The sequence below is a fragment of the Blennius ocellaris genome (genome assembly GCF_963422515.1).
Source record: "Blennius ocellaris genome assembly, chromosome: 13".
Taxonomy (NCBI): domain Eukaryota; kingdom Metazoa; phylum Chordata; class Actinopteri; order Blenniiformes; family Blenniidae; genus Blennius; species Blennius ocellaris.
In genome coordinates this window covers 10,630,574-10,653,376 of record NC_137662.1, presented here as the reverse complement: position 1 = coordinate 10,653,376, position 22,803 = coordinate 10,630,574, and the positions used below count along the sequence as shown (strand labels likewise).

Genomic DNA, 22,803 nt, shown 5'->3' with positions numbered 1-22,803 from the left:
TTTTCCCTGCTCTTTGTAGGAAGATATTCAACTTCTAAGTGAACTAGGCCACATGCAGCTCCAGTCTACATTATTTGTGGCTGGTAAGCAATTTTACAAAACAACATTGATCAATTGCAACCACTGTACCACTACTTCTAGTTTACAGTCAAATACATGTATTGCCTTACATTCATTACCAAGTTGCCACAGTTCTCAAGCACTCTTGTGGAAGAAGTAGTCACAATCTGGCTCTGCTAATCGAAGGAACCCATTATTGAAGAAAGATCTTGCCATTTTTGGCTCTTGTTCCTTATTCTGTCCACTTACAGCTTGAAGTTCTTCAACAGTCAGAAAGTCAAACCTCATATTATACTGTACGTCTAAGCCCACTGACTGAGGCTACAACAGTTTCTAGAAATGTTTCAGAAGCAGTTTTGACCACAGTTTGTGTATTGGTTGACAAATGTGTCCCATTCTTACATATTTGATGTTTTTAATGGAGACATTATGTTGTATCCACTAACGCCACCATGTTGGGCTGCTTTATGATCCTCGTGACCACAAAGGAAGTGGAGAAGAGGAGCGTCAATGCCAGACTGTCATACAGTGATGTTACACTTCCTGTTGACTGATCCAGGCGTCTTTTCAGATGGATGAATATATATTGTGGTGAACTCTCACTTCCACATTTCGTCTGCTGTGGCTGGTCACAAGCAACGAGGTGTTTCACATCTGTGGAGCGCCTTGCTGCCTCTCAGGAGTCTGCTGACAAGCAGATCTGCTGGTGTGTGTCCGAGGGTGCAGAGCTTGTTCCTCAAACGTTTGTGTTTTTATGAGATCCTCTGCATTCCTCTGCTCATCAGCTGAAACGCTTTCAGCGACCAATGGGAAGCGCTGTTTAACTTCAGGGCTCTTAGGAGGGCCTCTTTAATCTGCAAAGGTAAATAATCTTGCCTCTTCTGGCTGGGACATTTCGTTTTTCTCACACTTTGCACGAAGCTTCCTCAACATTGGAAACAAGTTGGATTTAGATTCGCTGCCATTGTTGCAATGCCATCTTTTTAATCTGTGATGTCGAACCACTTCAGTTCCCCTCGTGCTTATTTGAGTTTTCTGCCGGAATTCCTGGCAAACCGTTTTAGCACAAATCCTGACAGGAAGCAGCAAATGACATACTTCAGAAAGGCTTCCTCTGAGATGTCGATCCCCCCCCCCCCCCCCACACACACACACACACACACAATAGGGACATTTCCTTCCCCTTTACTGTGAAAAAATGGCTTTGTGTAATCGAAGGATGGCCGGGATACACTAACATAACTTCAACAAGTCACTCTCCTTTCATTAGCAGGGCTGTCTTTGACACGTGAGAGTGGACTCCAAATGATATTTTGACCACAGCAGATGGTGGATGGCGTGCGGTCGTATTGGGTATACCTACAGCGAGTGTTGGGTTTCTTAAATTGGCTATGGAACAGTGGTCACGTCTGCAAAGGAGCACTAATGGAGCCGAGTGTAACTGGAGCTGTGGCACCGCCGTCCCAGTGGACGGAAAGCTCTTATTGAACAGGGTCCTCTGCTCTACACACACACATTACAGACACATTACACACACAGCTGGGAGACCACGGGAACACCCCAGTGTCACTCTCACTATAAATCCTGCCTTCCTTTTAAGCGTTCCTCGAAGTGGTGTCTTTTACTGTGTCTTCCTCTTTGGTCACAGTGGATGGTTATAGAAACTGTGAAATCTGTGCCTCTATTAGTAGATAGTAATGCTACACCAAGTATGGCTTTTCTCCAATGAAACTCGGCTGTGTTGTTAGGGTTTTGAAAGTGGCTCACGGGGTTTTACCACGACAAACGTATGACTGATTGCACTGTTTTCGGCACAAAAGCGCCACTGTGCCTCTGTGTGTCTTTCGTGTGTGCATGAGGGGGATGAGGAAATTGAGAGGCAGCAGCGACAGAGGGAGCAGCGCAGCTGGACACAAAGAGGCTGTTGATTCCCAACATCTCAGTCTGCCTCTTCATCTGAATCCTACGCATTTTACGTATAAATCATACGCCACTGCAGCAGGTGTCCGGCTCCAAACGGAACCCAGACTTCATCATTTTGCTCTACTTTCTCTCGGTTTCATTCCGGTTTTAACTTTTCAGTTTGCCTGAAATAGTTCTCAAACAGTTCCCCTTATCAGTCTTTCACTTTCAGAGGGGTTTTCTTCGTCTCAGCTTTCAGGGCTTTATTAGTTTGTGGACTCCCTTGAGTCTTTTTTCCTGCTGCAGAAGAAAATAAAAACCTCAGACACCACATTCTCACCTTTCATAAGAGTTAGTTTACCAAAGCCTAAGTGAAAGTGAACATTGGACATGCATTCAACAAGTAAATGCCAAAGTTGCATGTTTAAATGTAGACAGCCCATTTTATACTTGTTTTCCTGGTTAATGTAATCATATGTAAAAGTGTAGAAATAGTCCTTTATTTATTAATCATTGTGTTTTCTGTTTGATAATATTGTATCTAGATGCAAATTTTTTGCAGAACCTATTCTGGAGCTCATCATTTTGCCACATGAAGTAGTTGTTCAGTTTGAAACATGAACATCCCGGCTCACATCTCAGCAGTTTTATCGACACGATTGAATCCCAGCAGGCCAGTTGCAAATTCAAATCTTGCTCATGTGGCTCCTTTTTCCACCGAGAGGCGTGTCGTAACCCAAATATGACTGTGTGGCTTTGGTATTTCCCAACAGCTGGAGAAGCACCCTGGGAAACATCACACAGCCGTCTTTTTTTTTTTTTTTTTTTTAAACTCACTTTGCAATGTCAAGCGTGGAGAGTCGTGGCAGTGACGGCCATTGTGGGTCTCGTAGCTTCGCACACATGCATTTTACTGTATAATTGGCTTAATTACTACCACATTTCTCTGCTTTAGGCCATGATTGTACTGTTAATCCTGGCTGTTCTATGAGCTCATGCTTTATCTTCCTCATGACCGAGTTGTCCAGCTTAATGGTTAATCTCTCCATCGACAGGTGGCAGAGCGTCAGGGGCAGCTGGCAGCACCGGACGTAAGAGGCTCCATGGAAGACCGGGGTACATGAGAGGAGAGCAGTCCAGACTGCAGAGCACTGCTCACGCACAGCACCAGGAGCACGAGAAGGAGAAGGAGGAGGAGGAGGAGGAGGAGGAAGATGAAGAGGAAGAGGAGGATGGGAGAACTGCTTGCATTAGGAATGGAAAATCTGGACGTCACTCTGACATCATGGATGCAACTGAAAGACTGAGTACGACGTATGTCGTCAAAGTGCCTTTAATGAATCTGCAGCAGCCAGATAAACACACTTGTAGCTCCTGTAAGATTCAGACTTTCCTCGGTTCTCTTGCAACTCCTCGTCCCACTGGGAACTGCAGTCCTGTTCGCAGTAAATCCTCCGATGAACTCCGGTCCAGAGGAGGCCCACTGCAACGGGCCTCGCCAGAGGGATCCTTTAACTCCAGCTTCAGTTTCATACGACAATCCCTAACAGACACAACCACTGCACCAGTTCAGGGAAAAGAACCACTAAATCCATTAGCGAGAGCACCTTACACACCTCAGGCGAAACCAGAAACGCTCTCCACTCAGCACAGTTACTCAAACCAGTCGGCGACCGTCCAATCGCTGGCTGATCCCGCCGCAGGGAGCCAGACAGAAAAAGAGGAGCGGACTTTAAGTGGGACATTTTGGCGGGAAAATCTTTTGGGGAGTCGAGAGGAAACGCCTCACTTGCCTGACTGTGACTCCCGATCTCTAGACATAGAGGTCACGTCCTCACTGTCGGTGGACTCGGACACGGCCTCCGCCTCCTCCGTGACTTCAGGATACGAGAGCGCCACTACGGCCTCTGAGCAAGGCTGGGACAACCTGGTGAAGAAGTACGAGGGCGTGCTTCAAGACTGCCTCCAAAACAACCGCACTCACACAACGGTGGGTATAATCGACTTCACGTGTTGCAATTATTCATTTTACACCATGACCAGGGCCAAGAAGTCCTGTAAAGCACTGGTTTTCAAAATGTGGGGTGAACCGGCATGATGGGGAACAGGTTAAGGAAGAGGCCTTTTTTCTCAGTTTGAGTACAAGTCGAGCAAAAGGCTGATAATTATTTGCAAAAACACACATTTTTGGAAATATAATTTATTGTTACTCTAAAGACGATGAAATGAAATGATCAGATATTTCAAATATGAAGACCGGCACAAGAAGTAGTTACGGTTTATTGGCCTCGAATGTCAATGGCTGTTACTATAATATATTATGATCTGAAAAACACAAGGAAGTCCAGCATTCAACCAGAAGTTACTACTTGCCTATGTAGCGGAGGGATGAGACTGGTGCTGTGTGATTGTGTCCAATTATTTGGAGTTTCTTAGTTTGAAACAAAACCACAAAGCTTCATGTAGCATCATATTTAACATACATATGTAAAAAACAACAACTAATGAGCCAAATTTATCTTCTTCTGTCACTTTTACTTGAAACACTATATATTCTGTGACCTGGTTTGTGAGACAGATCAACCAGTATTTCACCTCAGAAAGCTGATGGTAAAAATTTGTTCATCATCTCTTGTCAAAGTGGAGACTTTTTCACATTTAGATACAGTTATTCTAAGTTTGTGATTTAACTAAATAGGAAAAAGAGAAACACAGTTCTATAGATTGTGCTGACAAGGCATCGTCGGTTCCTGAAACTCTGTGACCCAGTGTCACAGCGACGGCCGTTGCACTTAACGGGCCTTTCTGGCAGGACTTTAAAGGTCAATGACCTCCGTGCTGACTGCTGGGTAACCTGCTCTCCCTCTCAGATCGAGTCCATGATGTTGAAGCTGCAGCGACTCCAGCAGAAAGCCATTCTGGGTGACGACTACGATGCAGGTGAACCAAGACTTTCCTTGACTATAGTTGTGTTTGAGGTGAGGACTGTTCTCCTGTTTATGCGGGTCGCGCGGCGGGACAGAACGCCTCTGAAGCCTCGCATACGGTATATGGTATCCCTCTAACTGATTTGCATCAAAATTTGGTTTGATTTCCTGCTAACTCGATTCAGATCTTGCAGGGAATTTTAATAAAGCTGACACATTAAACACAGCTGGAGAAATAATTTGTTTACTGACTAACATGCACACCGCTCCAATCCAATTACTGGATTTACTGGATTGCGTGTCTCAAATCTGCTTGTGCCTTGTGTAATTAGTAATACTTGTATTTGCACACCATGTGTGACATTTATCTACGTTTGCATATCAGCTTTGTAGAAGGTTTAGCTCGGGGGAGGAGCTTCAGCAGGGATGTGGGGGCGACCCGTCCCCTCAGCCGGGGTCGCAGGAGGCCTGAGGAGGCCAGACCGCCATTTAGTCGTTGAACTTTGAAGTCATCTTAGATTTGAATGGGGATATAAAATTAGGATCATAATCATTGCAGGAGCCTTATACAAATGGCATTTTTCCTAAAATTTGAAAGAAAGTAAGTCCGAGTATCTGTGTAAATGGCACAGGTATCGATAAAGCCGAGGATGAAGTTTGTCATTTATTTCCAAGAGAAAGTGTTACTTCCAGTGATTCCATTAATTTTCGTCTCAAATTTTAACTTCTGACCTTGTGACTTTTGAAAATTCTTGGAAACACACTAAAAAGAGATGAAACTAGACTCGTCGCTTTTCTGTTTGACCCGAATGTTTTGGTCTACATGACGTGAGAAGACTTTATTTTCAAAGAACACTGTACTCTGACCTGCTCTTCGGGTCCGGCGACAGAAATAAATACATCTGCTGTGGATGAGTATAGTCGTGATTATTTGGGTCAGTACAGTCTCGTCTTGTCGCACTTTCTGTTTGCCCTTTGATACTGTGCAAAGCAAACACTGGCAGGGACGTTTTTCCACTTGTGCTCACCGAGTTGTCTTTTTTTTGTTTGTTCCAGCAGTAAAAATATTTATTCATGAGATCATGTTTTCAAGAAACGACAAAACTTTGGCTTAATGAGTGTCTTGATTTTCCGCCCGTAAAAAGTTTAACTAAACTATGAGCCCACTAGAATTAGCTGTAAGGTTACGACTGATTATTAGTGACAAGAGGTGAGACTCCCGAAAATACCTTGAAAATCAATGAGTAATTTAATCACGAATTGACTTCCACAGAAGGACCCTAAAATATGGACTAAATCTTGTACTATAAATGCATTCAGGATAATACTACAACAGTAGTTATGGTGTTGTAGTTATTGTAAGCTGTACTTTTGCACACAGACAATTCCTCACCTGTTGACTCTTGTGCCATTCAAACTAATGACGCTCACCTGTAAAAACACTAAAACTATGGCGCCATAATGTTTTGTTGTAATTCAAACAAAAAGTGAACCAGCATTTGAGTACTGTTTTCTGTTGAACTGTACGTCAGGTTTCAAACTGAATTTTTGAAAATTGCATTATCAAAGCTAAATTTGAATTAAAAGTTCAGTGGATTAAATGCAATTTATTTTATCTTTTAATGTCGGAGTGATTCACTCCTGTACTATAGTTTCACTGTGGGTTTGATCCACTTGCTGATTCTGCAGATGGTTATATTGACTGTGCTTGTGTGTCTTCATAAGCGGAGCGTTTTGGGAAAAAGCTGGAGGAGCTTTGCAGAGAGCGAGGAGCCCTGAAGCTGGGTTTACCGTCCAGACAGCCAGGGGTGGCTCTCTTCTTGGAGAGGCTCAGGCAGGTGGTGCATGGCGCCCTCCACAGGGCAGACTCTGGTCAGCGCAGGTCAGTCACGAGCAACACTGACAATAATAATGCATGACTGGAACTCATCACGGTTTGCTTCTGTGAAGCAGCAGGTGAAGTGGAATGAATTTATACTCTGCTTATCAGATCATGTCATCATTTTTCTGTGGTTCTAACCTCATTTTATTCCTCATCCTTGAGTTTTTAAAACATCATTTTGCAACCATTATAATGCTCTCTTCTTTATTATGGTGTTTTAGCGCAGAGCGATGAGCGGCAGCGCTACAAAATATTTCCTCTGACAGGAAGGAAATCAGGTGTGGCCTCCTGAGAATATCCTGAACTATGTAATGTAACAAAAGCCTGTAAAACAAGCAAAAGCCCAGCGCTGCTGAAAGTCTTCACTTTCTTTGTATAGGTAGAAATACTGACCAGTTTCTGAAAATGTAGTCGATTATAGCCCAAAATAGTATTTTCAGAGGAATCATTAATTACGATTATTGTGAATTTTATTAAAAACGTTTGAAAGAACTTTTCTATTTTCAACATAAACAGGAAGTATTTGCATTGAATTATTATTGATGTAACACAGTGCCTAAGTTCAACTTCTGCACCGTCAGTGTGGAGAAGTGATGCTTTCACTATAACTCTGAATCATCATGATACAGGTTCAAACAAGTAAGGAGCCATTTTCAAGAGCGTAAATAGGAGAAAGTACTGATGTTTGTGATTCATTTTAGTAAGGTATACCTGAAAACTCTTATCTTTAAGCCTCTACTGACACACATCACAGCTTATTGTTTTCATATACCATCTGCACTCTCCACCCATCACACATCATGTAAATCTATATTTTTATAAATTAAAAAACATCTATTTTACTCAAACAAGCAGAAAAGATTATTATAAATGTATTAGAAGTTATTGTGTATTGTGTGTAAAAATGTCAATAAATAAGTAAAAAGGGTTTTCAGGAGACTCCTGAAGAAAAAAAACTTGAAGGGTCAAGGTTAGACAGGATAGACAGGATAAGTGTAATCATTGATAAATCAGGTCATATCTAAGGCAAATCCTCCATTTCTTTATCTTTATCAGTGTACTATGTGACTATTTCAGACCAGTCTTGTTGTAATTCATTCTTTTTTGTTTACATCCAAATAAAAAATTACCATTGTCGACATATAAAATGGATTTTTTTTTATTTTTTATGTTTGATTAACCTTCTTGTGAGAATTGAAACTCAGGATGTGTCTTTCTGTGGCTGCTTAGCAGGGAGGGCGCAGAGCTGTTTGCAGGGGAGCGACGTGACTCACTGCAGGGCCCAATACAACGAAAAGATCGCCTGATACAAGAGAAACGACTTGTGGAGGTAAATTCAGCTCGTGTGTGTGCGTGCAGTCGGGGGTTAACGACCTCCCTCTGGAACTCTTGACACTGACCTGTTCTCAGTTAGATTTGAACCAGAAAATCTATAGTGATGAGTTTTCCTAACATACATTTTTTTTTTTTGCCATTAAAGTGTTTATTTGTTGAAAAACATATAAACGGACAGTAAATTTATTTCTTACTGACAGACGGACGAATCTGTGACATTATCACAGGTGATCATGGCACTTAAACCAAACGCCAAATTGTACCTCTATGTTTAATCAATGTGAATGCTTTTAATATTTTTTTTCACTTTCAAATAAACTGATTATATAATTTATAAGAATTTGGCTGCATTTTATCATTTTAATTGTTGTATACTGTCAAATGTATTCGTTTTAAAATCTGATGATGTGACGTGTGCAGCACACCTCTTATCCAGGTAACTTAAAAAAAAATAATTCTGGAACTCAATGGGTTTTCTTCCTGGTTAAGTATAGGTTAATCAAAAAAAACTTTAAATCTTAAAAAGAACAAAAAAACTGTCACCACGACTTACTTATGAAGCCCCTGATCTCATTCTTGACACTTATAATAGACATTTCCCGTTATTGTGAAATTATTTTAAAAACTGGGTTAAAATGTAAAGTTTTGTTTCCATTTCAGGGTTTAGATCAACTCACTGGAATTGAGCAAAACTAAGAAATAAAACTTCAACATGAAACCTTCTGCACTGTGTGTCAGGAGGAGATCACAGAGCTGCAGCAGAGGCTGACGGAGCTGAAGGAGCGCAGTCACCGCCTGGAGCAACACATCCAGCAGGAGGAGCAGCAGGTGGAGGTGGAGGAGCTGGAGAGCTCCGTGCTGCGGAGCTGCACCGCGGCCCAGCTCCGCGACATGAGCCGGACTCTGCAGGACCTGGTCACGTCTGAGAACCGCGTGCAGATCTCCGTCGCTCCCCCGCCCTTCATGCTCAGGTCAGTTGGTAGAGCGGGCCAACAACTGTTCAATCTGGGGGAAAAAAGTTTTAATCCTATTAAAACACGAGACAGACGCAGATTTAGATCAACTTGTTTTTCCTCAGTATTCATTAAATAAGAGATCCTATTGCAAAGCCGCATGTAATTACTGAATCGTACCTACTGTCAGCTGGCACGGGACTGAAAATAGAGACTGGTCAGAGCTGAGAGGAGGAAACAATCGCTTCTGTGCATCGATGTATTGCTGACTTGATAAGAGGCTTCACTGCACAGCGGCTGAGAAAAGGTGCAAAGGTAGGTGGGAAAGGGGAATTATTCTCTGTGTGAGAAAATATTTTCACACTGTATACATTTGCATTTGACACATTCTGATGGTTTCTCTTGTTTATCACTTGACTCACTGAGATTAGACTGGATGAGCTTAACCCTTTAAAATGTCCTTTACGATGAAGTGAGAGGTTGTTCACAGGTATATAAATCTATATTTATTATACAAATGTATTTTGGGTTATATCTGACATACAGAACAAGCACAAACGTTGGAATATGCTTGCGGTTTAGTAGCAAATTCTTTATCATACAAAATGTTACAAAATGTAAAAATTTAATTGTAGATTTTATAATACTAATTTTATACCTAGACAACAGAGAACCTGTGCAGTGAGACCACCAAAATGTTAGGAGCTATTATATGAAGGTATTAATTAAGGTATTAATAATAATTTGTTACATGAAGAATAATATCACTTAAAAGTTGTGTAAACGGAAGAAACAGTCGGGATCATAAAAATAAAAGGCAGATAAAGATAAAGGCATTAGATATCAATATGTATAGGGTTTGTATGGTAAAGAGAAGTCAATGGATAAAAAACACCTTAAAACAGGATTTAAGAATTTACTGCTGCGTTCATTCACTTGGGACCTGATATTGGTACCAGTCGGGAAAGTCCCATTTCCCAACTTAGTGTTCCCATGACAATCACAAAAAAGCGACATGGCCGCCTCCAGCAGTGTTGCTTCAGCTCCCTTTTACATCAATAATATCAACACATGCACATAGATAAAATGAAGTTCAGCTGGTGAAACGTATTTTTTACACTCGTTTTATTTGTAGTTACCATCCACTAACCTGTATTGCTCCACCTCACAGTCTCAAATGTGGTTAAAAAGACAGAAATATCTACTCACTCTGACATGCTGACATGGACATAATTGTCATGTTTTCATTTATGTATCTCTGTCAATCAACCTCATAAAACAGCATAGGATCACATCACATCATCTCTCTTTGTGCTTGATTGAGTGTTTATGCAGTACCAAGCGTCACCAGCTGGGGATGCTAAAGAGCTGTAAATGTCACTGAGACTACTGGAGGAGTAATTTTTTTAATCTGTCATTACATTTTGAACTGTTCTTATCATTAAATTACTTTTTCGAAGGAGAGGCTGCATATTGCTTGACAAAATATTTCCCACTTTAGTGCATCTTGAGGCGTAGTGACAGTCGGAGGAAGTACTCCATTTTTGCCAATAATAACTGTCAAAATCCTACCAAATTTTAATCCCAAATAAGAACACCTCACAATACACACTGGATAAACACGGGATGTTTTCTTGGCTAAATTTACTCGCTGTGTTGGAAGCAGTGCACGTGCATGAGCCATCTGGCTTTTGTTTCTCTGCTGAATGAGAGCACTTACTGTAGAGCTTTACAAACAAAAGCTTGCGACAAACAAATATGGTGTAATGTGAGAATGTGAGAGACTTGAAGAGGGCTTTGTTTATTTTCAGGTTCAGAGAGGACTCATCCAGCAGTCACAACTACTTTATTTCTCTCAAAGCTCTTCTCTCACACCTGCTTGAGCCTGCTTTGAATTTTAATGGTTTTTCTCAGATGCTAATGATTACTTTGCATCATATCCTCTGAAGTTAATAGCCTGCAAGAGATCACTGTGGAAAGCCTCTCTGTCTTTGGCACTTGTTAGAAAGACATGTAAATTGTACTTATCACCTTCTCTGCGATGTGACCCGCCGCCGCTGGCATAATTTGATATCTGACATCCTCTCGCCCCAACTGGGATGCATTTATTCTCGCCGCTGATTGAAATTGCGACCCCTGATTGGATATTCAGCTGCACACATCCGGGTGGCGTGCTCCGGGTCATTGTGGTGATTGTGTTGCATTTCCCCTTTCAAATAGCACCAGACATTTCTTTCTCGTATCAAGGTTTTATTTTTCTGTGTGTGGCTGTCTGTACAATCGATGGATGAAAGAAATCCACTTTTTTTCCCCCCCCAGAATATCTGAATCCCTAAAAAAGAAAGAGCAACAATAAGACTGACTTTTGCAGACAGACATTGTCTGAACATCAGCGATAGTTACGTAAAAAAGTGTGTAATCATTTTTATGTAATGAGATGGCTGTTGTACATAACGTTGTAGATGTTCTGAAATTTCCATCTACTAATGAATTTATATCTCTCAGAGCTGATATTGTGATCTTAATGGTTTGTCCTGTTGCTTGTTTACATACATGTCTGGAAATGATGTTGCTCGTTTGATACCGGATGTCAGAAATGCTCATCTCGATGCAAAATAATTTTAAAGGTAAAAAGCCTAATTTCTTCTCAATTGAGCAAAATTATACCACAGGACCTTGTAAATATGGACAACTCCCTCATTGTTGGTTGTTGTTTAAAACAATATAAGTACAACTTGTACTGCTCACATGTAATGCACCAGCGAGACAATCTATTCCGAACAACCAGAAATTTCCAATTCTTCTCAAACTGCATTATTTCTGACTTCAGCATGCACCATTACACAAAGTCATCCTCATGGCATGGCTCTGATGCAAATCAAAGCTGCACAGTATGTCGAAAATTTACCATTATCGTGATATCAACATGAAATATAGAAATCGCAGAAGACTCACTGAACCGCAATAAATTGCGAATGCATATCTTTGTCATTGTACAAGTGTACTGAAATTGTACAGTGCAGTGTTTCCATGCAATGTGCATTCATGCTTTGCAAACTCAAAATGGCGGAATTTTAAATAAGGAGTAAAAATGCAAATAATCCTGAGTAATTTGTATAAATTGTTCTCTGAAACTCGTGATAGAACAAAAATAGCTCAGTCAGGGCAAATTAGGACAACACACAGAGTATTGTTTGAATTAACAATTCTGACTGACAATAACATCATCGACTTAAGATTTTATATTCATTGCAGATCATTTCGCGATACTCGACAACATTATCTAATATTGCATGTTCACTTAATGTCATGCAGCTATAATGCAAATTCCATTTTAAAAGCATTGATGGAGCAAACTTTCGCTGCTGCATCACTGATTTCCCTGCTGCGCACGCTGTACATCTGCTCAATCTCAGTCTTTTGTTAAATCTCTACACTTTCAATAATAATATGACACCTCAGATAAAAAAAACAAAAAACCCCCGCAGTTTCTGTTGCTAAAAAATGCCATCTCATATTCTTGTTATTTTTACCCATTGCAGACTTGCCCCTCAGATTGAATTGAATCTTCTTGTGGGTTGAGCTTGATATGTTTGTTCTCGACTGTTGAAAATTGTTTATTTATTCTCCTACATGATTTAAGTCCATATAAAATACATAATGAAAATGCTTTTTGCAGTACAGAAGGGTCATCGACCCTGCAAAATATGTATGATTACAAACCTGCAGGTATGTAAAAGCCATCTATCCATCCAGCTGGCGACTGGAGATGATCCCAGCTGACTGTGAGTAAACACCAGCGAAATCACCAACCTTAACCCAAAACGCATGTTGTCTGTGGGACAACCCATATTAACAGGAGAATGCCCATACATGCACATTGAACATCCATGCAGAAGGTCAGCCACTCCACTATAATGTCATCCCAATACTATTCAGCAGTAAATGTAATCCATAAACTCGTTTTCTCTCTGATTAATGTCTGTAACGCTACCTGCTGTAAAGCGGAGACAGACAGCTGGAGCTGCTCCGTCTGTTTACCCAATGCAGCTAAATAGCAAACGACAGTCTGTTACAAACATCAAAAGTACTTGCTTCAATGATATCATACCATAAAAGTAGGTCATTTAAATGATTTCCTCATCTCAAACCATGTATTGAAACAAAGCAGTCCCGGTCTTTCTGCGTCCCACTCGAAGGGCCTTCAGGTTATTCAGGTCATTCATGTTCTGGGACACAGAGTTAAGAGTTTCTGCAAGTTGACTCGGCTGATCCCAGAGGTTTTCTATGAGATTCACGTCTGGAGAAATTGCAGGAACCCCAGTCTCCAGCAGCTGTTCCCTAATGATGCCACTGTGATGAGTTTGGTCGGCCGAGTTTAACGTTGAATGTTTCTTTTAGACATACAACATCATTAAACCACCTTATTTCATTTTGTGTTCATGTTTGCACTCGGTATCAACCTAAATCTCATATCGTCGGATCGATATAAACATAACCTATTCTCTTTGTCAAGCAGCACATTTCTGCTATTTGATGCGATGGTATACATATTAGAATATATCTGTTCCCTTCCATACACAAGTCGTCAGGAGAAACAATCTTACAGAAGTTACAAGGCTCAGTAAATTATTTTCTCGTTGGTTAAACCGCTCTGTGATTTGCAGCTGAATGATGCCAGAAAAAAGAACTGGCAGAATCCTCATTAACATCCACTAATGTCAGAAAGAGAAAAGAGTGACTTTTCGTGCTGCACTATAACATTTTTATTTCCGTTTTCACAGACTGCAGGAGCAGGAACAGGCATTAAATCTGTCCATCAAGGAAGCTACTGCAAAAGTAAGCCACTGTTCCTCTGACCCGATTTATTCCAACTCGGCTCTGCCTCCTCTCGGCATGCCAACAATGACTGAATGTGTATGAATATCTAATGAGGAGTAAGTCAAAATAGACAGTATGTGGCGTGTGCCAGCACCACTGTGTTCAATATGCATACTAAATGTCAGTGTCTATATTCATGTGCTTGTTTCCATTTGACAAGGAAGTATTTTTTTTTTTTTTTCTCCAGCAAGAGTGAAAAGCAGCAGGAGATGCCATTTTGAATAAACCCTCTGTAAGACAATGCAGTACTATATAATACAACACATTATTTAACTAGGAGTGCATTTCTATTGAGAATTAAGAGACTGATACTGAACATTTGGTACATTTGGTCTTGTACTACTGTTTCCCTGTAGTATATTTTGTCTGAGTGATTTTGCATGCTCTCCGTTGTATGACCCGTGTCCCTGATGCGCCGAAGGTGTTTGCTTCTCCCGTGAACTGCTCTCCATGTATAGACCTGCGTGAGAGGAAGGATGCAGAAGCTGTAGCAAAGTGTTGGTTTCAGTAGGGAGAGGAGCACCGCGAGGGGCCGGGCGAGCTGTAAAGACCCTCTCCTTTGACTGTGCCCTTTAGAAACCCGTCATCAACTGATTGTTTGACGCTACAACTACACCTCAAAGGCAGGTGGAGGATTTCTGCGCGAGAGCCACTTTCACCACAATCACAAGATTGTCCATTGTCGGGCTGAAATTAAAAGTTTGGCTCCGAAAATGAGAAATCCACCATGTGGAAAACGACACAACTGCTGTGACAAAATGGCATGAAAGTAACTTTCACTTTCTCCTTTGACTTGTTCAAAATTGACAAAAGCCTGATTTGTTGAAATTAATTCACCACTGTCACACATTTCTACAGTCTGAATTGCACTGTAAGGTTGCTTCTCGTTTGTGTAATTCATGAAATAATATTATCTAAGCCTGTTTTGGGGGAAGAAGAACGGAAAACACACTTTTCTCTCTTTCTGTGCGACGAAAACTCCCTGGAGATGTTCAGCCTCAGCAATACCAATTTATTTGTCAGGCTTTTCAAAGTGTTGCACAAAACTGTGTCAGATTCAAGAAGAAAATCCGGCTCCACATCCCTTTTGAGCTGTGAAAATAGTTCCTCAAAAGAGGGGAGTGCATCATGGGGATTGTATCTGGCTGTAACTCAAAGCATGTCCACTGAAGAGAGGAGCGGTTTAAAGGACGGACTGAGGGCAGATGGGGGGCCAGACAGGCCGTCACCTCCTCTGTGAGCTCTGCCAAGCTCAGGTGCTGCATCCCCATCAGACGGTGATATTCAGGGCCTTTTCCTCCCCTGACCTTCTTATGATATCTTTCATGGAGATTTCACATTTTCCCCTTGCGCCCGTGTGAAAGGAGAGGCGCTCTCTTTTCTTTTGTAAAGGTTACAGACAAGGTAGCGCATCGCGCGCTGATGCTCGGCTGTATATTCAAAGCAGGGCAAGCGCGGGAGGACGGAAATGAATCCGTGAGGTCTTGTAAAAATGAGTGTCACAGAGAAAATGAAAGTGGAATTGGAAAAGAAGCGTGCGTCCTGTGGGATCCATGTGTCTGCACAGGTTTTGTTAGTTACTCCCCCCCCCCCCCCATCCCCACCACCCCTCTCCCTCTCCCGCTCTCCCACATCAGCTTGTCCCTCTTATCCCCAGGTGGTCATGAGTCAGAGACTGGGGAGCAGCTTGAGGAGGAAAGTCAGCGAGACCGAGACGCAGCTTTTGGCGCTGCATGAGGCCAAACTGGCGGCCATCTCAGGTAACTTTCCGCGAAACCGAGCCCCAATACATCCCTGCCACATCACATCTCCTCGATTTACCTCATTTAGTTGAATCTCCTACCATTAGCCTCACTTGATTACGCCATTAATGATCAAGAAGCTCGCTGATGGGCGGCGCAGGCGTAATGTCCTCCTGTGGTGCGCCGGTGCAGGTAATGACTTCAGCAGTGCCAAGGAGCTGAAAGCTGAGATGAAGGCGGTGTACCTGGAGCGGGACCGCTTGGAGGCTCTGGCCAAGAGGCTGCACAGTCTCAGCTCGGGGAGCAGCCAGGAGCTGACCAGGATGAAGGAGCAGCGGCGGCAGCTCAGGCAGGAGCTGGAGGACCGGGAGGCCCAGCACGGTGAGTCATCCAGTTATCACATAGAGCTGAAGGTGACACATCATCCTCTCTCCTGAAATGGAACCTTTTTCACAGTAAAAGCAAAAGATCACTACAGGCTATAACTTGGCTTGGTAATAATAAAGAAGTTATCATACAAAATAACTTGATATTTTTGGAAGGGATTTGTGAAAAAAAAAAAAAAGGCTGAAAGGATTTATTAATGTTGGCCTGTTCAGACATAACAAATCACATTACATCCTGATGTTGACCTCACTGGTCCTTCTCCACTTGCTGACCTTCACCTCACAGTGCAGTCATTGTAATACACAGAAATTGGAACGTTTCTTCCCAGTGGTGGTTATTTCAAGACTGAGACTACTCTTTTCTAAATGTTAAAAAAACAGTCCTTATGGAAACGGTGAACTTATTCTTCAAATAGGACACATCGTCATAGTCTATACTATTATTGAACCGTGCCAGGAGGATCACTGTCCACATATGGCCACTTGCCTGATAAAGGCTCAAGTGGTCAAACTTTCCCTGCTTGTTAATGAATACGCCCTCTGCAGGAGCAAGAGAACCTTACATTTAAACGGATAGGAGGAAATATTACTGGTGGAGACGAACAGCCGTGAAGGACATTTGTTGTGAAGGATGAATCTCTTTACTTTGTTTCATAGCTCTTTGTTTAACTTTAGGCACCAAATGTTCTCGGTCACCGAAAAGAGCAAGTTTTGGCTTTAACCAAGTATGTTTCTGTAACCATGTCATTTATTGTTGACTCAAACGCCAGTCACCTATCATCTACCCCATCGTCCTCCAGACTTTGACCTTTTTCCCATTGTGGGAATAATATACATATAAATGTGAAGAAATTTAGTTTTAACAGGTATTAAAGTAGCCAACTCAAATTGTTGTTTTTTTTGGTAAGACTCCTGGATGCAGAGGTAGAAATGAATTAACAATGAGATGTGACTCATTTTTACTGCGTGGGTCAGCATGAAAGGCCTTAATAATCTTCACAAAGAGCTTTTCAAAACTGGAAAAATCAGCCTCATCTTTAATTAGAGAATAAGTTTAAAGCACCCGCGTTAAAAATGTAGGGAAGGTATACACATTGTGGCAAAATAACCTCTGAGTGTTTAAGAAAGCATCTAATTATTAAGCAAATTTTCAGTTTGCTAAAAACATTATTGTTGATAATCATGAAAACCAACTTAATTAATTTGAAGTTTATACAAACCAACATTTTTAGATTTGCTGCTTGTCTCTTTAATGTTTCTTATCACTGCTTGAAGGTATTCAAAACATTGATTTTACCGTGTTTTGATGCATCTGTGTCAAAGATTTTCATAATATTACCGACATTTAACAACTATAATTCCTGGACTACTAGTGCTATATCCATAAACATGTTAAAGACTACCAGAAAATGGTGAACAGAGGTTAAGTAGTCATTAAGTTGTTCTTCCTCTGCATGACAAGATTCACCAGCTTGTCACACTTTTGGAATATGCTTCTCAGTAAAAACACAGTAAAATGAAGAACTACCAGAGTCTGACATCTGATGGTGTTTGGAGTAATAAAGCAGAAGAATTAACTCACAATTTGATAATTCTAATAAAACACAAATCCAGTCACTTGTAAGTAGTTTTTGAAGTAAATGTCACCAAAATATAAATCTAGGTTAATTTCCAGTAACTTTTCTTTTTAAGGAGTTGGTAAATTATTCAATTTGGCGTTTATTTACAGACACAATAACCAACACTTTAATGTTGATTTTTCCTATTTGCATTTTTTAGCAGCAAATATTACGTTTAAAAGATAGTAAAATGTTGTTGAAAATTACCTTCCGTCGGGTTCTTTCCACATTATACTCAGTCATTTGTTCCACCAGCAGTATAAAAACAGTGACTATAGTAGCTTTAAATAGCCATTTTTAAATTATGAACATGAATAGGTGCACCAATACCCAAGAGAGCTGCTGCATTTAAAAAAACATTTTTTTTGCTCCCCGCTGACTCCAGAAAGTGTTTGTTGTATATTTGAAAGGTCCCTCTGTTTTTCTTTGAAGACACTTTTTAAATATCAGTTCAAATGTGAATTATTATGAGCGCTCTTTGAAAGACATGTCGACTCTTGATGTTGCTCCACTCTGTGAGGACATCAATGAACTCTGACTTTTCAACCATAATAAGGGAAACGTGATCGACTGTCAGCAGGGACTCGGCTTCAAATGAGCTGCCGGCGAGACAGGTGGTTGTTGGAGGGGAGGTCGTGAGGTCGCCGAGGTGGAAATGAGCTTTACGTTGTGTCAAGTCGCCAACAGCTTCATTTACCGGCATTGACTACACTCTCGATGTACATCCCAGATCTGGAGCTGACAGTTGCAGCGTAAAGCCAATAATGTAATATTATCCAATAACACAATACCTGCAGATAATGCTGTAATTTCTTTTTGCCATTTTCAATAAAATACATTTAGGGAATTATTACATGATTGGTGTGTCATTAAAAGATAACCTTTCCAAATGATATAACTGCAGTCAATAATGTAATAATACTTAATTAGGGCTGCATTTCTTGGAAACAAAATATTTTTTCTGTGGTTTTTATTTTGTGCAGTTTGGGTTGAAATCGTCGAAGATATCATCATCATATTGATTTATTGAGGATACTCTGCAATACTGTCTCTCAGTTATGGTTGGGAAAACCCCTTATTATTTCATTCCATTATTGGATTCTACAAGCAATAAGATTGACCTTGTTGTGAGGCTACAGATGTAAGGCTGAAATTATGATACGACAAACTGAAAAAGTCGCTTTTTCTATTAACATATTGCTTCAAACTATAAGTGTTTTAATTTTCTCTCAAATTTTTCATGTGGAGCTCTTCATGTGTAGATAAAGACTCTTTATAATTTCATATAAAGAGTTTCTGCAGGAGAAAAGAACTGATGGCCCAAACTGTTGTGAGGATTGTCTTGGAACATTGGGAGTACAAATCGTCCACCTTCAGTTCAGTATGTTGTCTCATAGGGTTCATGGAGGGAAGTGTTTCAGATTGATTTTGACACTATTGGCGCTGGAGACGGATTTTTGCTGCACTGCCCACACTGCTCCTCTCCTCTCTCCATCAGTCGTGGTGAAATGTTTAAAAAAAAAAAAAAAAAAAAAGGTCACTTCCTCCTCTGAAGCAGCGAGGCAGAAGCACCGGGTGGGGGGAGGTAATGAAGTGATGGGGTTGGAGCAGGTAGTGCAGGAGTGCAGCTCTGAATCCCACCCAAAGCGTGCAGTCACCCGTCTAACAGACTCTGCTATTCAGATCATTTAAGATAGGGGCTGCAGTGTCACAGTTAAGTGCCATTGTCTCGTCTTAAATGGTCCCTCTGCTGTCACTAGGGGGCACCCTTTTATTGTTACATTTCATTGTTCATGCAGAGTTGGATGGAGTTTTTATGAGGAGTATGATAATTCACAGACTTGCTGCTTTTGTTCATTCAAGCTCTGTAATATATTATTGTAGCAAAAAAAAAAAAAAAAACCCCAACTATTCTCATCACTTTGAAGCAGCTCTATTTAATTTCCAGTAATGTGTGTGCATGAAACTCAGTCAACCTGCCTGGATTTGTGTTGCACAGATGTGAACCTTGACTTGAAGAGCCAGGAATGTTATTAATCCCTCCCATGACGAGCACCAAGAGCATTTCCAAGTTCACCTGAGCATCCTAAACACAGTGCGTGCCTCACACGGCATAATGCAGGTCCCAGGGACACGGCGGGCTGGGAAAACCAGTGACATGGAAAAGCTGCGGCTAAACAAAGGAAAGGAAGTCAGGTGGGCAGCGCGTCACGCGTAGGACGGCAAGTTAATGAATGGTTGTGTGGCTTGCTCAAATGCTGAAGTGGGCACACACAATATGGCAGCAGGCGCAATTTTACAATGTGTTGCCGACACCAAGCAAGGGCCTCATTAAACTGTCATCCTATTTGGTAATAAGGGGCTGGCACACACGAGCTGGAAACTGATAGCCCACAAACAGCACATTACCATTTCTTTAGCTGGAGGGGATTGGAAATGACGGTTTAATTCGAAGTCAAGATGGCCTTTCTTTTGCTTTGTGAGATATTTCCAGTAACACTTTTTAACAAGAAAACAATGCACCTGTTCCTGAGAGCAGGAGCGCCAAAGCAACACTTTGTGTAGTTGGGTTTGTGACAAATTCCAAGTAATAATAATAATTATACTAATAATAATAATGCATTGGTTTTATATAGCCCTTTTTAGGACACTCAAAGACGCTTCACATTGCATTATTCATTCACTCCATACTCGATGGTGCTGAGTTACATATGTAGCCAGAGCTCCAGAAATGTATACGTTCAGTCAAATTACGCAGCTTCAGCTTGTTGAGCATCTTAACTGGGAGTGCTTTGTGGTGTGGGGGGCTTTTTGGCCTGGGAGTCATTATGTCTCTAATTGCTATTGGCACGAGTGTTGATGAATACCGGGACCATTATAGCCGGAGGTCTGATTCCCCACTGAGAGTATAATTTTGTCCCTGAAAGAGATCTCCAGCGATACCAATTTTACAAATAAATAATTGAAGAGCCGTATAAGATGAGTGAATGACCCCCAGGAGTGAGGACAGTCACAGCTCCAGCCTGTGTGCTCTCCTCTTCATTCATCCAAGTATTCTCTCAACGCTCAGTTAATGCTACGGTTACTATGCTGCAAGTATATTCTGAATCATGCAGATAATTTGTCTATCTGTTGTGGAGACAGCAGCTGCCTTTCAGTTATTTATTTTTTTTCTTTTGTCTACTCCAGTTATTATCTCAACATAAAGCTCTCGCTGCAGGATTTTGAGGCGTGTTTGGGCTAAACTGTACTGTACCAGTCCAGCTGGAGTGCACATCAAAATGCTGTCACTCTGTGTTATTAAACAAATGCAATTTTCTCATACTGCAGTGCCAATAGTGAAGTCGAGGTCACGTATGATTTATTCATGACTCTACCTCTTTCAGGGTGCTTCTGTTGAGAACATGATGGAACGTGTGGCAGCTCTTCTCCTAAAGAGCATCTGAATGATTGAGAGTGCTGCATTGGTTAAGTGGTCCGGGGAGAATTTTTATGTTTTTTTTTTTTTTTGTCTCTGAAGTTTTGGCAATAATCTTTTTTTTTCCCCTGTTGAACAGGTGATTCCTCTGTGGATTTTCAGCAATGCAAACTATCGTAGGAATGTTGGAGGAAGAGGGATGGCAATCATGCTACATCAACCAATTTCCTTTCTTCAGACATTTAGTTTTTATCATGTTGACTAAATTACATTACATGTTAAAGCATGCTAACATTTTAAATTCCGTTGCTGAAATTACCATTGCAGTGGTAGTTTTTTCTTTTAAAAATTTGAAGACATCACAAATGGTCAAAGAGCTATGGGTATGGGAGGTAAGCGTTCTAAATCCTGTTGGCGGCAATGAATTAGGATTTAAAAGCGTTAACTTCTATGTTTTCTTCAATATGAAGGCTGAAAGCAATATCTACACAAGACAAGACTTATCCTTGAATGTAAACTATTTTAACTATTTTATTATATCACAGCAATAAATCCAATCCCTGATAAAATGCAGTCATATTGAACAATCAGAAGGAAATACATATGCTCCAGTAACTCTTAGCTTGATAATACCTGCAATAAACATTCCCTTTAAAGTGGCAGTTGCAGCAACTAAAGAAATCTCAAAAACCAAGATTCATGATTAAAATTATATTAAACCAACCAGCTAGTAAAATCCAGACAAATCTAACAAAACTTTAAGCCTAACACTGATGAAGCACACAAACCTTTGCCGAGACACAAACCTAAAAACACCCGGAGTGAAATATGCCCCAGGCAGGACACATTCGGACATAAACAAAGACAGGTTACACATGGCAGACACGGACTGAATGGAAAAGTACAGACACACAAGGAAGCAGAGCTCCACAAACTTGACAAAAACAGCAATCCTCAAAACAGAATATGACAGGGACAAACAAGGAACACAAAATACATCTGAAAAGTATAAACCAAAAAATGTTGGAATGCATAACAAAACAAGTCTAAAAGTATCATTCACGATAGTTTATTCCAACATTGTGGAATTCATTATAATTGACAGACCATTTAGATTTCCATATGTTTTTATTGGGCTGGACAAGTTAAAGGATATTAATAATAATTAATAAATATGTCTAAGAGCTCCAAATTTTCCCATTTGATATGGAGCGGTGAAACGGAGCGAATTCTAAAAATGAATACATTTAATACAGTTTTTACGTAACTTATGAACAACCTTAAGTTTATTTTGTAGAAACCGAAAATCTGATATCCTTATTGCCAAGGAGTTCCTCTTAACAAATGCCTTTCATGTGTGGAGCAGCACGATTTCTGCAGCCTTCAGGATGCATGTTTTCATCGATTCAATCTCCCAGTATGGATTTGACTCTAATATAGTTTCACCAGCAAAAAGGTTCCCACTGCTGCATCTTACTACCATTGGTCTGAATCAATGTAACCCACTGTGGACAAATTTAACACAGAGGCGGTTAAAAAAAAAAGAAGTAAATACAGATATGGTTTGTTTTCTGATTGTTGCTGTTTTCAACATCATCAGATAGTCTGTATTGAACTCTACAACGTGTCAGCTTTTGCCTGCGGGCCATATGCTTCCCTGCATTATTCCCATATGAACTTTCACCAAAGTACTAAGAA

The 22,803-nt window shown here is 40.8% G+C and overlaps 1 protein-coding gene across 1 annotated transcript in view; it reads left to right on the top strand.

Moving 5' to 3' along the window:
* The window catches only part of disc1 (DISC1 scaffold protein), a 48,726-nt gene that overhangs the window by 1,458 nt on the left and 24,465 nt on the right, over nucleotides 1-22,803 (top strand). Inside the window, exons 2-9 of the mRNA XM_080508115.1 lie at nucleotides 3,018-3,952; nucleotides 4,833-4,902; nucleotides 6,615-6,771; nucleotides 8,005-8,101; nucleotides 8,845-9,077; nucleotides 13,844-13,898; nucleotides 15,598-15,700; nucleotides 15,875-16,063. Coding sequence (XP_080364241.1) covers nucleotides 3,018-3,952; nucleotides 4,833-4,902; nucleotides 6,615-6,771; nucleotides 8,005-8,101; nucleotides 8,845-9,077; nucleotides 13,844-13,898; nucleotides 15,598-15,700; nucleotides 15,875-16,063 — 1,839 coding nt within the window. The remainder of the gene's footprint in view (nucleotides 1-3,017; nucleotides 3,953-4,832; nucleotides 4,903-6,614; nucleotides 6,772-8,004; nucleotides 8,102-8,844; nucleotides 9,078-13,843; nucleotides 13,899-15,597; nucleotides 15,701-15,874; nucleotides 16,064-22,803) is intronic.